Raw genomic sequence first — 16,797 nt, forward strand, 5'->3', positions numbered from 1 at the left:
ACGATGTTTACAAATCCATGTTTTGGTAAGTGCGCACACTAGTTTTTGTGCACTTTCTGAAAGCCACGCTGTGGTAAGATCGCACACCGAGTGTTTTGCGGTCTTTTCTAAAATCCTGTATGGTATGGGTTACGCGCTGCGGCTTCGTACCCATTCTTTGAGTCGGTTAGGCCCATTTTCACCTGGGCCCTACTCTACCTGTGTATCCCCAGTGATACTACTTGAACAGGGGCTACTACTAAGGATCTGTTGATACAGTTCCTTCAGCTAGCTCTTGTAGGAGCAAGCAGTAGCCCCTGGGTGACAGACCAGGCTTAGTTACTATCCTAAGCGCTTGGTCGTATCCCCTTAAAGGAATCCCTTTTCTGATTCCAAGCCTTGAGCTCTACCCTGGGTCCAGGAGGTCCGGCCTCTATCATGTGAGTTCCGGGGTATGCAACTCAGGCCTTTGGCCGAAGGGGATAATGTCACTGACAGCCGTCAATTCATCCCAGGGACAACTCCCTTATTCTTTTTGGTAGAGTTGATGCTTAGTGCTCGCCTTTGTGGAATGGCATGCACTCCCCTCAGCATGGCGGCGTGGGTATATCGTTCCCCATAGCGACCTCTAGAGGACGCAGTTCGAAGTTCCCTTGAAAGGGAACGTCTCAGGTTACGTATGCAACCATGGTTCCCTGAGAGGGAACGAGACACTGCGTCCTCTAGACTTCAGGCCATGCTTCGGATGCCGCTTCAGACGAAGAAGTGGATGATGCTTTCTCCCGGCGCCCCCTTATACTGTGGTCGCACCGGGAGTGACGTCATAGGCTGTCGCCGGCCAAAATTTGGTGTTTTTGTATATATGCTTCAGACACGGGTCACGTAGATAGAGTTCCCCATAGCGACCTCTAGAGGACGCAGTGTCTCGTTCCCTCTCAGGGAACCATGGTTACATACGTAACCTGAGACGTTTTCTTTTGTAATATATTTTAAAATATATAGTTTATTCCTGTAATAGCAAAGCACAATTTTTAATATCATTACTCCAGTCTTGCTGATTTCCCACTCAAGAACCATGTATTATTATTATAAAATATGAAAACACTTGTGATGTTTAATATTTTGGTGGAAACCATGTTACATTTTTTCAGGAGACTTTGATGAATAGAATTTTTAAAAGAACAGGATTTATTTGACATTTACATTTACATTTATGCATTTAGCAGACGCTTTTATCCAAAGCGACTTACATTTTTGCATTCAAGTTACAGTTTCTTACATTTTTTTTTATCAGCTTTTGCTTTCCCTGGGAATCGAACCCATGACCTTTGGCGTTGCTAGCGCCATGCTCTACTATTTGAGCTACAGGAAAGCATTTGAAATAGAACTCTTTTTGTAACATTATAAATGCCTTTACTGTCAATTTAATAAAGTATTCATTTCTTTTAAGTCTTACTGACCCCAAACTTTTGAATGGCAGTGTATATAACACTTGTGAATTTTAACACAGGTTATTGTTGTAGGTCTAGTACTGGGAAACACGTGACATTTTTTATCATGCCTTCACATTTGCAACCCATCACAGGATTCTTTGTTCCTGGATTTCCCAAACTTCAGCGTTTCCAAAACCACCATGACCAGATTCTCTCCAAACTTTTACCCAAACTAAAGAAGCATTTGGTAAGGTTGCTGTGGCACAGACAATATTACAAAATGAGCTCAGAACCGATAAGATTAGTTAAGTTACAGTAAATATAGCTATTAACTTCATTCACTTAACATGATACTATATCTAATGCTGAGTTTTCTTCCCTTCTCATTATCATTTTTTCCCTGTTTATATGCACTCTCATCAGGATAAGGAGCAGATGTCCAGTGGGATTTACAGCACTAAATGGTTCCTCCAATGTTTTATTGACAGGGTAAGTGCTTGATCTGAGCAGATGCATTGTAACCAAACTGACAGTGGTGTTATGTAAGCGTTGACTAGTAGGTAGGTGTACATGCTCAATCATATGCTAAGCTTAGATTTCAAAGCCAGGAAATGATACATCTACTGTGTGTATATTATAGTGTTGGTTCAGGTCACTGCACCCAATCCTAAAAGACAATCCTAAAAGTGGTGATTCATTTGGCTCTCTTTGAATGTTACTGTTGAGTCAGCTGTTCTGATCATAACTGTGATTTTGTTCAACCATTGGGGAATGGAAACACTTCTGGATCTGCTCAAGTGAGAGGTGTTTATATGAAGAAATGCTGTCAGTGTGATTTTCTCAGACTTGTTCAGACTTGAGGTGTTAAGTGGACTTTCAGGTTTATACAGGTTTATATTAATTTATTTTGGCTCATACTGTAGATGTGGACACAGAAGGAGGAACTGGGATTGAATGTCAACAGCAAAGCATTGATAATTAGTTCATACAAATTATTAGATGTAGATTAGATTTTTGTCCCCTGTGTAACACAAAAGAAGATATTTTGAAATCCCTCCCAAGCCACAACATTCTTCAAAATGACATCTTCACACATAATATTATAATTATATATGTTGAATCTTTCTATTACATAATATATAAAATAAAATAAAATGATTTAGGTTTACTTTACCTATTTTTAGATAATCATCAGATGTAAATGCATAATAATTTATCGTCTTATAACAGATACATATTATAAGAGTAAAGGTCTAGGTTAAGGGTAAAACATTAAAATCTATAAAAAAAAAAAAAAAAAAATAGTAAAAAGTGACACAAAAGTGAGTACACCCCTAAGTGAAAATGTCAAAATTGGGCCCAATTAGCCATTTTTTGTCCCTGGTGTCATGCGACTCGTTAATTAATGTTACAAGGTCTCAGGTGTGAATGGGGAGCAGGTGTGTAAAAATTGGTATTATCACTCTCACTCTCTCATACTGATCACTGGAAGTTCAACATGGCATCTCATGGCAAAGAACTCTCTGAGGATCTTAAAAAAAGAATTGTTGCTCTACATAAAAATGGCGTAGGCTATAAGAAGATTGCCATGACCCTGAAACTGAGCTGCACCATGGTGGCCAAGACCATACAGCGGTTTAACAGGACAGGTTCCACTCAGAACAGGCCTCGCCATGGTCGACCAAAGAAGTTGAGTGCACGTGCTCAGCGTCATATACAGAGGTTGTGTACAAGCTGTACACTCACTACTTTATATTGTAGCAAAGTATCATTTCTTCAGTGTTGTCACATGGAAAGATATAATAAAATAGTTACAAAAATGTGAGGGGTGTACTCACTTCTGTGAGATACTGTAGAAAGAAAGAAAGAAAGAAAGAAAGAAAGAAAGATATATATGGTAGATAATTTCCAATGCCCAAAAATAAAGAAGCACCCTCGAATAAACACACTTTGGTTACATGAGGAAAAATGTTTAGGTACAGTGACCATAACTAATGGGCATCGAACAGATTGTCATTGGTTGATGTTTGGCACAGTGTGTAACTTTTCTAAGTTTCTGATCACTAGTTTCTGACATCGAGCTTATTTGAGTAGCCCTAAATTGTACTAAAAAAACATCATTAGCTTCAGAACAGACCCATGATATATTGTACCCTTGGTCTCATTTGAAAATGGCTAATAAGCAGCCACATTAAAACACTGTAAAGCATGGGAATGTAGATTGAGGTTGGTGGACTTGGTGAAGAGGTTAATAGGCTTTAAGAAACTGAAAGAAAGAGGCTGAAGTGCTTCTTCCTGTCAGTCCTCTGTCGTGTGTGTCATGTGCTCCCGCCTCTTGTGTCCATATTTGGTTTGTTTCCTGTCCTTGTTAAATGTAATCATTAGTTAATTCTTGTCCAGCGGTGTTTGTCTCGTTATCTATGATTTACCTGTGTATTTATAGTCCTGTCTGTTCAGTTTGATTTCGTCTGGTCTACTCGTTACCCCCCGTGTTTCCTGTCTGTAAGCCTTGCCTTGTCCTGCCATGTCTTGTCCTGATGTCTATAGTAAAGACTATTATTTGAGTTACATCCTCGGCTGCGTGTTCCTGTGTCCTCCTCGTGTGTGCACCGTGACAGAAGACCAGACCCAACAGTAAGCGGCACCCCTTCACACCGTTTAGTTTTTTCGTTTCAATAGTCTTTTGTTTTGTTCCTGTCTGTCTGTCCCGCGGCAAGGAAGTCGCCACTTGTGATCCCGCCATAGCCCACTGCAAGTCAGCGTGGGAGTTCGGCGGGATCAACGCGAGTGCCGTGAGTCCTCTGGCCGCGAACCCTCCAGCCCGCCGCCCGCGGGAGTTATCTGCTGCCGCCCGCGGCTCACCCAGCTCGGAGTTCGCGGGAGATCATGCCGCCGTCCGCGGCTCACCCAAGTCCGCCGTCCGTGGGGAAAGCCAACCCACCGTCGGTGGCTCCCTCAAGTCACGCCACCGTCCGCGGCTCACCCAAGTCCGTCCTCCGTAGGGAAAGCCAACCCACCGTCGGCGGCTCCCTCAATTCACGCCGACGTCCGTGGCTCACCCAAGTCCACCATCCGTGGGGAAAGCCAACCCACCGTCGACGGCTCCTTCACGTCACGCCGCCATCTGCGGCTCACCCCAGCCCGCCGGATCGCCGCTGACTCAAGCCCGCCAGCCGCCGCTGTTTCCTAGTTCCGGCCAGGAGTGCCGGTTGTGTTGTGTCCATGGGAACAGTTTTATCATGTCCACGGAGACTCGTCTGGGGCAGGCGGCTCTTCTTGTAGTGGCCTCGGAGGCCATTTCCAGTCGCCTGCCCCCTTGTCGTGGAAGTGGAGGCGGTTGCTGAGGGACCCTGTGAGGGCCCCTGACTCCTTGTCATGCCCAGGAGAAGCCTCAGCTTCCGAGCCAGCCCTGGAGGGCTTCCTATTCCTGTGGGCTGTCCTGTCCAGTCCTGTTCCTGTTTGTCTAGCCCGTGTGGGTTGTCCTGTCCCAGTCCTGTTCCTGTCATGTACTGTTCAGTGTGTCTAGCCCCGGAGGGCTCCTGATACCCCTAACTTCCCCAGATAAATTATTTTGGGGGGTAAAGGGTTCTGGCTGTAGGGGCCGGGCCGAGGGGTCTGAGGCCAAGGCCTGAAGACCATCTGCCATGGCCTCCTGAGCTCCCAGCTCCACCATGGCCTCCGATCTGTCTGTTCCACTCTGGAGGTCCCTGTGCTGTGTTCCGGTCCGTGTCTGTCCTGAGGGGCCTCCAGAGCACCCCTCCCCGGTGGAACTGTTAAGGCTCGGGACGAGCCTTTCGGGAGGGGGGAGTTATGTCAGTCCTCTGTCGTGTGTGTCATGTTTTCCCACCTCTTGTGTCCATATTTGGTTTGTTTCCTGTCCTTGTTAAATGTAATCATTAGTTAATTCTTGTCCAGTGGTGTTTGTCTCGTTATCTATGATTTACCTGTGTATTTATAGTCCTGTCTGTTCAGTTTGATTTCGTCTGGTCTACTCGTTACCCCCGGTGTTTCCTGTCTGTAAGCCTTGCCTTGTCCTACCATGTCTTGTCCTGATGTCTACAGTAAAGACTATTATTTGAGTTACATCCTCGTCTGCGTGTTCCTGTGTCCTCCTCGTGTGTGCACCGTGACACTTCCTTCCCTCTTTCTTTGTCAGGGCCTCTTGATAGAGGGAGCAGTGTGCAATTAGCAGGCAGACGAGGGTGTTTCAATGTTGACTCTGTTCATACACACAATCCTGTGGGTTTGCTGGAGGAGGAAAGAGAGCAGACACTGTCAGCACTGCAGAATCCGGTCCAGCTCGGTTTCAGAGCTGTGCTTGTGGACTGGCAGCTCACTGAGGGAGATTAGCTTTAGACCAGCAGAGGCCCCAGTTTAAAATGAAATATTCTACACATTTATGTTTTCAATTATGCTATGAGGACCTTTGTGCCGAAATGTCAGTCTTAGTTTATCTACAAAGTTGTTACTATTTTCAGACCCCATTCACTTTGACCTTACGTCTGTGGGACATCTTCATCCTCGAGGGTGAGAAAGTTCTGACAGCCATGGCTTATACCATCCTTCAGCTCCATAGAAGTGAGTTCATTTTTTTTTACAATACTGAAATTAACAATTTAATCCAAAAATCTACAAAACAAACTCCAGTGACAAACTCAGTGCATGCTAATACACCTGGTTGCATTGATATAAATTAAACCCTCGCAGCACATTATAGAAATCTATGGCTAACTGAAGTTAATCAATGTTCAGAACGATTGCTTAAGATGTCTCTGGAGGACCTGAGAGAGTTCCTGCAGGAGAAGATTGGAGAGTCCATCTACCTCAATGATGACCTTGTCATAGAGCAGCTTAAAGTTTCCATGTCTGAACTTCGCAAAATGAAGCTTGACCTCCCACCACCAGGTTCAGCCATTTTCTTATTATGATACTGTATCTAACTGCATGAAGCTGTGTTGTTTTTTGAATGCTTTAATCAATTAGGATATGTCACTGTGAGTCGTTCTATGAAACAGACCCCGTTTGTATCCCTCAGATGCATATGAAATGACTTCAATATATTTTTAGTTGACATTTAATTTCATTTTTTTATTTAATTTTTTGTAAGTACTTTTATTCAATAAGGACACATTCAAATAATGTTACAAAAGATTTTTATTTTTAATACATGCTGTTCTTTTGAGATTTCTATTCATATACACTCTAAAAAATGCTGGGTTAAAAACATCCCAACTTTGGTTATTTGGCAACACAGTGCTGGCCCTGTTGCCAAGTGCGTGGTTTTCTCACGGAATTGGGCTACTTTAACACTGTTGCTGTGGGTTGTTTTTCATGTCCGTGGGTTGAAGTGACCCCAATAACGTGATATTTAGCCCCTGGAGTGCAAATTTTACCAGGGGAACCCTGCTAAAAACAAAAATTATTTTCCCCCCCAGAATGCGATTTTTACCGGGGGCTCCGGATTGGGCTAATTTTGGGTGAGTTTTGAGTAGGAATTAGGCAGGTTTTGCTGTAAAAACCTGGCAACACTGAGCGTTGGGAAAATATTGGACAGAACACATGCTTGGTTATATTGACCCAGCTGGTTGGGTTTAAATATTTTTACCCAACATGCTGGGTTGTTCTATTTAAGTCAATTGTTGTTTAAAAAATATTAGATTGCTGGTTTAAATTGGGCTGGAAATTAAAAATCACACACAGAATTACTAGAGGCCACAGCAATAATCAAAAGATGAACATTTATTATTAAGCAAGAACACCCATGGACAAAATACAAGACAAATTGAATTTATTTGGGTGAATACAGCATAGTTTACAATATAACATACATTTAAACTAATTTAACAAGCAGTTTAGAAATAAAAAATGTAACTTTTAAAAATAGCATTTTAATTTAAGTGTATTCAACCGGGCTGCTGTTTGCAGAGGAACTGCGACCGTGGCCTCACGTTTCACTTGTAGCTGAAAGATGCCGTGATTGACTCCATAACCTGTCCATAAACAAACAGTACTGAGATTAGAGAACATATTTTAACATCAGATTAAATTAAACTCAGTATTATAACAAATAAAATCCATTTATGTTTTGCAAGGCAAAAGGCGTTTCCAGTGTGAAACGATCACTGCCGCCCGGAGACCCGGGCGAGCTAGCACCAGTACTGGGCCTGGCGTCAGACTGCTCCGCCCAGTCTGACTGCCGGGGGTGCTGGAGGACTCCAGCAGGGTTTGCTGTCCGGGGAACTGAACTGGAGGAGGAAAAAAGGTGCTCGTATCCCCGTGTGAGGGGGAATGGCGCAGCAAGCGTGACACCGGCCAACTCTTCCCGCCACTTACCTGTTACCCAACACACGGGAAGAGACTGGCTCAACGCGGAGACTGTAAAATCTCGCGAAGGTGTTCGGTGTCGCCCAGCCCGCAGCTCTACAGATGTCTGCCAAAGAGGCGCCGTGCACCAACCCATAGGAGGAGGCAACACTACGTGTGGAGTGAGCCCTCACCCCAAGGGGGCACGGCTCGCCTTGGGATTGGTACGCCCAGGCGATGGCATCCACTATCCAGTGGGCCAACCTCTGCTTGGAGACAGCCTTCCCTTTCTGCTGACCTCCGTGGCAGACAAAGAGCTGCTCAGAGCTTCTGAAGCTCCGGGTGCGGTCCACGTATATGCGCAATGCTCTTACGGGACACAGCAACGCTAAGGCTGGATCTGCCTCATCCGAAGGTAGTGCTTGCAGGTTCACCACCTGATCGCAGAAGGGCGTGGTGGGAACCTTGGGCACGTATCCAGGCCGGGGTCTCAAGACAACATGAGAGTAGTTCGGCCCGAACACAAGGCACTCTTTGCTCACCGAAAATGCTTGGAGGTCCCCGACCCTCTTGATGGAAGTGAGCGCGGTCAGGAGCGCTGTCTTAGCCGACAGGAATTTCAGCTCGACTGAGTCCAGCGGCTCAAAGGGACCCCTCTGAAGTCCAACCAGGACGATAGAGAGGTCCCAGGAGGGCATTAGGGGTGACCTAGGGGGGTTCAACCTCCTGGCACCCCTCAGGAACCTCACGATGAGATCATGCTTTCCCAGGGACCGGCCGTCCACTGCATCGTGATGGGCCGCGATAGCAGCCACATACACTTTCAAGGTGGAGGGTGACAGCCTACGCTCCAACCTTTCTTACAGGAAAGAAAGCACTACTCCAATCGTGCATCTTCGGGGGCCTTCCCGGCGAGAAGAACACCAGTTCACGAACAGACTCCACTTCAGTGCATAGGCTTGCCTTGTTGAAGGAGCTCTAGCCTGAGTGATGGTGTCTACCACGGCCTGTGGTAATGACTTCAATCACTAATTGGGCGCGCTCGACCGTGAGGCGCGCTGTCGTACTCACCGAGTCTCTCACCGTAACACCGTAACTCCACACCGAGAAAAGAGATTCTCTGCACAGGGGAGAGCTTGCTCTTTTCCCAGTTGACCCGAAGCCCCAACTGGCTGAGGTGCCGTAACACCAGCTCCCTGTGATTGCACAACTGCTCTCGGGACTGGGCCAGAATGAGTCAGTCGTCGAGATAGTTGAGGATCCTGACGCCCACTTCCCGTAGCGGGGCAAGGGCGCCTTCTACGACCTTCGTGAAGACACAGGGAGACAGGGAGAGCCCGAAGGGGAGGACCTTGTACTGCCATGCCCGACCCTCGAACGCAAACCGTAGGAACGGTCTGTGTCGCGGAAGGATCGAAACATGAAAGTAAGCATCCTTCAGGTCGATCGCTGCAAATCAATCCTGGGGCTGGATGCACCTGATCATGCGCCTGTGCGTCAACATCTTGAACGGGAGCCTGTGCAGGCCCCGATTCAAGACTCGCAAATCCAGGATTGGTCGAAGACCACCGCCTTTCTTGGGTACGATGAGGTAAGGGCTGTAAAACCCCTGCCTCATCTCGGCTGGAGGGACCGGCTCGATTGCATCCTTTGTCAGGAGGACAGCAATCTCCTCGCGCAAGACAGGGGTGTTCCGAGCTACCACTGAGGTCTCGAGAACGCCGCTGTACTTGGGAGGTCGTCTGGCGAACTGAATCGCATAGCCAAGTCGAATTGTGCGCGCGAGCCACCGAGACGGGCTGGGTAGCGCAAGCCACACATCCAGACGCCGTGCAAGGGGCTCCAACGGCACAGTCGACCTGCAGTGGTGCAGCGCAGGGGAGAAGGGCTGGATGGTACACAAGACAGCGCGTTCTGAAGCATCCTTACCGAACTCCCTGGGTCCCAAAGGGGACTGGCTAGAGGTGCGTGGGGAGACACTGCTTCCCCGAACCACACTCTCTTGGCCGCTGGCAAGATGGGTCGCGGGCGAGAGTGAGGAGGCAGCGCGTCGCACACTTTCAACCCGCGAACCTGATAACCCGGAGGAAAAGGAAATGGAAAGCCTTTGCCGGTGCATCGCGCCGGGGCAGGATGTGCTGGATCGCCTCTGTCTGTCTCTGCACTGCCGAGAACTGCTGGGCAAATCCCTCGACAGTGTCGCCGAACAGCCCAACCGGGGAGATGGGAGCGTCGAGAAAGCATGCTTTGTCGACATCCTTCATCTCCACCAGGTTGAGCCAGAGATGGCGCTCTTGGACCACCATGGTAGACATCGCCTTCCCGAGGGACCGCGCCGTGACTTTCATCGCTCATAGAGCGAAGTCAGTCACCGTGCGCAGCTCCTGCATCAACCCCGGGTCGGAACTACCCTTGTGCATTTGTTTGAGTGCCTTGGCTTGGTGAACCTGCAGGATAGCCATGGCATGCAGGGCAGAGGCTGCCTGGCCCGCAGCACTATAAGCCTTGGCCGCAAGAGCAGCCGTCAGCTTACAGGCTTTGGACGGAAGATGCGAACGACTCCTCCAAGTGGCGGTGTTTCGCGGGCACAAGTGCTACGCGACTGCTCTCTCCACCTAGGGAATGCCCGCGTACCCCCTGGCAGCCCCGCCATCGAGGGTAGTGAGGACAGACGAGACAGACGAGCGGCTTCTGGCCATGAAAGGAGCCATCCACGACTTTGTCAGCTCCTCATGCACCTCCGGAAGAAAGGCACTGGAGTAGAACGCGGTTGTGAGCCGCGCCCCGCTCCGAGAAACCAATCATCCAGCCGCAAGGGCTCAGGACTGGGCGGTCTGTTTACCTCCAGCCCGATGCTCACGGCTGCCCGGGCAAGCATGGCCGTCAACTCTGGGTCCGGTGCAGCGGTGGCGACCACACCCGAGGGTAAAAAACCCGTAAATCCGTCCCCCGATGCTGCGATCGACATCCTATCCTCGGGAGGCGCACCGAATGAAATACTGGGCGTCCCGTGGGACGAACCAGTGAAATCACCCGGGAGCTGGACGGGACATTCGCTGCGTGAGGAGTAAGAGGTCCGTGGGGACGTACCCGGCGGAGAGGCTCTTACTGTAACCCTCAGATCTCCCAGAGCGCTAGCCGGTGGTCCTCTGCTCGAGTCAGAGAGACCGGGGCGGGTGGCGGCACAGGGTGCCAATCCTTTCAGAAAGGAAAGGCGAGATCGCAGTGATGTCATGCTCATACGCCCGCAACAGGCGCATGAGTCATCCACGAACACAGCTTCAGCATGCTGGAGACACAGACACTGAAGACAACGATCGTGTCCGTCATCCGCAGACAGGAAACAACCGCAACCAAGAGGACACGGACGAAACGGCATCTTGAAAAAGACGCGATCGTCCATGATTTGCTCTTTTAGATTTGCTCTTTCAGTTGAAGTGCCCAGGGGAATCGCTGGTGAAAGGGACTCCGCTGTCTGCACCGTGACGCCAACCGGGAACAAAACAAAGATGAGGCTTTGTGGAGAGCAGCACAGTCTTCATCCACTTGGCTCCGAAGCAAAAATCTGATGAGTGGATGCACCTGTCGCCCTTTTATACCCGTATGTACGGGGAGTGGCTCAGGTATGCAAAAGCCACTAGCCAATTTTCATTGGCGTTCATTTGACAGATAGGGAACTACCCAGCACCTGGGTAAAAAATATTAAAAGTAACCCAATAAAATGACCCAACAAGCTGAACCCATCTTTTGGGTTCAAAAAATAATCCAGCATTTTTTAGAGTGCAGAAAAAAAGAAAAAAAATTATTATGGTTTCCACAAAAAATTAAATAAAATAATAATAATAATAAATTAGCACAACTGTTTTGAATTAATAATAGTAAGAAAGGTTTCTTGAGCACCAAGTCAGCAGATTAAAATGATTTCTGAAGAATCATGTGAGACTGGAGTAATAGCTGCTAAAAATTCAGCTTTGCATCACAGAAATAAATTACAAACCTGATTCCAAAAAAGTTGGGACACTGTACAAATTACGAATAAAAAAGGAATGCAATAATTTACAAATCTCATAAACTTATATTTTATTCACAATAGAATATAGATAACATATCAAATGTTGAAAGTGAGACATTTTGAAATGTCATGCCAAATATTGGCTCATTTTGGATTTCATGAGAGCTACACATTCCAAAAAAGTTGGGACAGGTAGCAATAAGAGGCCGGAAAAGTTAAATGTACATATAAGGAACAGCTGGAGGACCAATTTGCAACTTATTAGGTCAATTGGCAACATGATTGGGTATAAAAAGAGCCTCTCAGAGTAGCAGTGTCTCTTAGAAGTCAAGATGGCAAGAGGATCACCAATTCCCCCAATGCTGCGGCGAAAAATAGTGGAGCAATATCAGAAAGGAGTTTCTCAGAGAAAAATTGCAAAGAGTTTGAAGTTATCATCATCTACAGTGCATAATATCATCCAAAGATTCAGAGAATCTGGAACAATCTCTGTGCGTAAGGGTCAAGGCCGGAAAACCATACTGGATGCCCGTGATCTTGCATCAATTACAACATCATACTGCATCAATTACAACATCATGGCTGCGTAGAAGGAGTATCCGGATCCGGGTACTGAAATGGCCAGCCTGCAGTCCAGATCTTTCACCCATAGAAAACATTTGGCGCATCATAAAGAGGAAGATGCGACAAAGAAGACCTAAGACAGTTGAGCAACTAGAAGCCTGTATTAGACAAGAATGGGACAACATTCCTATTCCTAAACTTGAGCAACTTGTCTCCTCAGTCCCCAGACGTTTGCAGACTGTTATAAAAAGAAGAGGGGATGCCACACATGGGTAAACATGGCCTTGTCCCAACTTTTTTGAGATGTGTTGATGCCATGAAATTTAAAATAAACTTATTTTTCCCTTAAAATTATACATTTTCTCAGTTTAAACATTTGATATGTCATCTATGTTGTATTCTAAATAAAATATTGAAAACTTCCACATCATTGCATTCTGTTTTTATTCACAATTTGTACAGTGTCCCAACTTTTTTGGAATCGGGTTTGTACATTAAACATTAAAATACAAAACTATTATCACAAATAGTATTGATAATTCACAGTTTTACTATTATTACTGTATTTTTATCAAATAATTTTGTGAACATGAGATAGATAATTTATATATAATTAATTTATATATAAGTTTATATATACATTATATATAATATATATATAAAAAAAATTTAATGAACATATTATTATATAACAAATGTTAGATTAACTGTAGTTACCTTTCTGAAGAGAAGACATAATTATATCAACATATATTAAAATGCAATTATTTTGCTTGTGATGGAAAAACGCAATTTATTAGCCCTTTAACACATCTGTCTAATAAACTTGTACAGAAAAGATTTCTAAAACCCAGTCCAAAGAGCACCTGTTTCATAGAATGACCCAATTATAGATGTTTTGAACATATTATTATATACCAAATGTCAGATTAAATGTAGTTACCTTTCTGAAGAGGTTTAATTATATCAACATATATTAAAATGCAATTATTTTGCTTGTGATGGAAAAACGCAATTTATTAGCCCTTTAACACATCTGTCTAATAAACTTGTACAGAAAAGATTTCTAAAACCCAGTCCAAAGAGCACCTGTTTCATAGAATGACCCAATTATAGATGTTTTGAACATATTATTATATACCAAATGTCAGATTAAATGTAGTTACCTTTCTGAAGAGGTTTAATTATATCAACATATATTAAAATGCAATTATTTTGCTTGTGATGGAAAAACGCAATTTATTAGCCCTTTAACACATCTGTCTAATAAACTTGTACAGAAAAGATTTCTAAAACCCAGTCCAAAGATCACCTGTTTCATAGAATGACCCAATTATAGTTGTTTTTGATAATTTAAACAGTAAAATACTCAATATTTCATTATTCATACTGTATATGAAAACATGCAGTGCTCTATCCACCTCACCGCATAAATTATATATTTTTGGCCACAGCTAATGAGTTCATGTAGGCCACCTACATTTTCAGTCCACTCTCATTCATTATTTCTGTATTCACAGCTAAGCCTGATGAGTTTCCACGAAAACCTCTGGGTCTGGAGCTGCCTGTTGTTCTAACTCCAGTCAAACGGCCCAAACCGAGCCCCTCAGAAGATACGCACAACAAATCCCAGCTCTTCAAACGGCCACCTGCCTCTCTGCACATCTCTCTACAGCAGGAATCCATCATTCTGGATGACAGCCCTTCACAGGAAAAGAAGCCTTACAACGATGGAGGGATTGGCAGCATGTCTCCCCTCCCCTCACCGGACCCCGTCCTAGTGCACAGCCAGATTCCCCTCACACCTGACGGGATGATAGGAGCCCCTGAGGACGGCGGGGAATGGCCTCCTCCATACGAACCTCCTGTACCTGGGCTTAATGAGTCCCAAAACCAACCGGAGCTGTGCGACCCCACTCCACCTTCAAATGTAGATGAAAACAAGCCTTCACAAACATCTCAGAACTTGCAGCAGGACACTTCAGAGACAGCAGGGGGCAGTGTGGTGGGCGATTTACCCTCAGACAATTTTGAATCGGTTTCCATGCAGCCTTCTGGCATTTCCAGTTCTGAAAATAATGAGGGACAGGTAGGGGATGATGAAAGTCAGAATATGGACAATTTTTCAGAAAGACTCTCATCTAAGGTCTCCTCAACAGTCTGTGAGCTGTCACAGTTACCCGCCAAACAAATCCCCACAGTCCATTCAGACCCTCTGTTCCAGCACCCGCCTCATTCCAGCCAACACCTGCCCAAATCAGAGACATTTTAAGCTGCCAACTGACTTTTATTCAAGCGCTTTGCCAGTGTTCCTGTGGAGAGCATTATTGATTTTTCAGTTTTTCAGCATTTGTCTTTTCAGCAGCTTAAGTTTGCTCTGGTTGAACTCACTTTGTGATGCATTTGCACAAACATTGCAGCTGGCACATATGACAGAGATCAAGGCTTCATAGCAAAAGTGAGCTGGCTCACTGCTTAATACACAACTCAGCATACAGCAAATTGTTTTATGAACAACTGCCTTCCAACTTATCTCTCACACTCTCTGGGGTTTGTACAGAACCGCCACTAAATTACACCACAGCACCGCTGATGTCTTTGCAATTTCTGGGTCCAAATTTAATGAAATGGTGAAAGCTGTAATGGAAAGATCAGAACCACACTCTGCAATATATATGATTTTGACTAAAGTGATTCTTAACACTCAAAATCAACCATAATATGCTATCCCTAGTAAAAACGTAATATATTTAAAATACATTTATTTCATACTAAGTTTAGTTAACATATTTACTGACATATCGCTCGAGACCTACTGATATTAAAATTATAATTAAACTTTATTTGGAGTACTACTTGTGTACAATGCACATTTCTTACTATTAAGCCTAAATGTGTTTTAATGTCACTTTTGATGAGAACTGTATGATCTTTAAATAATATTGGTCTTTCAATGCAAGATATTTAAAGTATAGTTCCACTTTAGCACAGTCAGAATATCTTTAGTTGGGCTTCAGCACTACTTCTGCACAATTAAAGTGCATTAAGTACAAAATTAGTTGTTCCAATTTAGGTTAGTAGGTACTAAAAGTACAACTGCAGGGTATTTTTATTAAGTATATAAAATATTTAAATGTATTTGTAGTATATTTAGAATGAAATAAATGTTTTGCAAATAAATTTTAGTATATTTATTTTTCACTAGGGATGGCTCGACAGAATATTGCAATTATTTGTTAATATCACAAACCACTCCATGTTAAATAAAACAGTAGCTTATCCTTTCTGATAAGAAAGTAGAGAGTTATATACTTGTAGTCTGTTGTAATTTGAATGGTTTGTGATGTGAATTGTTTGTTGATACCAGCTTTAGGGTACGATGCCAATTTTGCAGTGTCTACAAGCCAATATTTATTATTCAGATAGAAAACACCACAGCAGTCTGTGTCTGAGTATGTTCATCTCAAAATGATATGGCAAAGTTTCATTGAGACTTCCCAGCTGATGGCAATATTAAACATGGCCTTTAATTCAACAATATTTTTCTGGATGTTTCTAAACACAACTTTCTGTACATTAGGTATTTGTACTTGAGTTTTGAGAACTCCAACCAATAGGCTTGGGTTTTATTCAGTCTGTATATAGTAAAATTATGCTATACCTATTTACTTTGTTATTCTATGTCTGAATTAGATTTGCATAAATAGAAGTTTTCTAATCTTGATTGGACTGTGTATAATTACTTAGAAATACACAAGACACAACAAATCACGGCAATGCTCCGTGTGACCACAAGATGACTCTGTAAATACGCCGTTTGTTTACTATAGATCCTCCTTGATTAGCCATCTTTCGCCATGTTTTAGTTCCTTGTCGCAATCTCAGCAAAAAGTTCAAGAGCATAATCCATCTTATTATTCACCATTTTTATTTTGTAATGGAAAAGTATTCTGGTGAACTACAGCGTAGGAACAGCAATGGTCTAGATTTCCTTCCCAGTGAGAACACAACAGAGATTCAACCTTCAATGAGATATTTGCCAGCATCATCAGACTACCTGTAATATGAGGATCTTTCATGTTTGTTTCCTGCTCTCGGAGGACACTGACAGCATGTGATACAGGTTTGGGTGATGGATGCCACGCCTTGGCAGATTGTGAGTGCCATACATCATAATTGAGCCTCAGTGAGAGAGAGAAGGGCTTACAGAAATAGAGCAGAAGCAAAAAAAGATGACACATCATCACTCATCATCATAATTGAGCAGGTGCGCTCATCTGTGCTTCACCACTTCATACTACAAAGGTTATTGGACCACACTGATCTATTTAGCCACAGCCAGTATGACTTTCCCTGGCCTTCAACTATGTTTGATCTGAAGAAAAAATATAAACCTCATTTTATTTTTAATTTTTAGATCGGTTTGAAAGATCTTGTCTGAATCTTGTCAGTTCATTTTCAGCTTTGATTTTTATCAGCTCCTTTGAACTGAGGGTTTATAACCCT

General features: G+C 44.2%; 1 protein-coding gene across 1 annotated transcript in view; it reads left to right on the top strand.

Annotated features, from left to right (window-relative positions):
• The window catches only part of LOC306885037 (USP6 N-terminal-like protein), a 45,816-nt gene extending 29,809 nt beyond the window's left edge, over positions 1 to 16,007 (top strand). Inside the window, exons 10-14 of the mRNA XM_079441350.1 lie at positions 1,565 to 1,659; positions 1,836 to 1,901; positions 5,891 to 5,990; positions 6,165 to 6,317; positions 13,812 to 16,007. Coding sequence (XP_079297476.1) covers positions 1,565 to 1,659; positions 1,836 to 1,901; positions 5,891 to 5,990; positions 6,165 to 6,317; positions 13,812 to 14,563 — 1,166 coding nt within the window. The 3' untranslated portion in view covers positions 14,564 to 16,007. The remainder of the gene's footprint in view (positions 1 to 1,564; positions 1,660 to 1,835; positions 1,902 to 5,890; positions 5,991 to 6,164; positions 6,318 to 13,811) is intronic.
• The last annotated feature ends 790 nt before the right edge of the window (positions 16,008 to 16,797 follow it).

This window comes from Barbus barbus (genome assembly GCF_936440315.1).
Source record: "Barbus barbus genome assembly, chromosome: 2".
Taxonomy (NCBI): domain Eukaryota; kingdom Metazoa; phylum Chordata; class Actinopteri; order Cypriniformes; family Cyprinidae; genus Barbus; species Barbus barbus.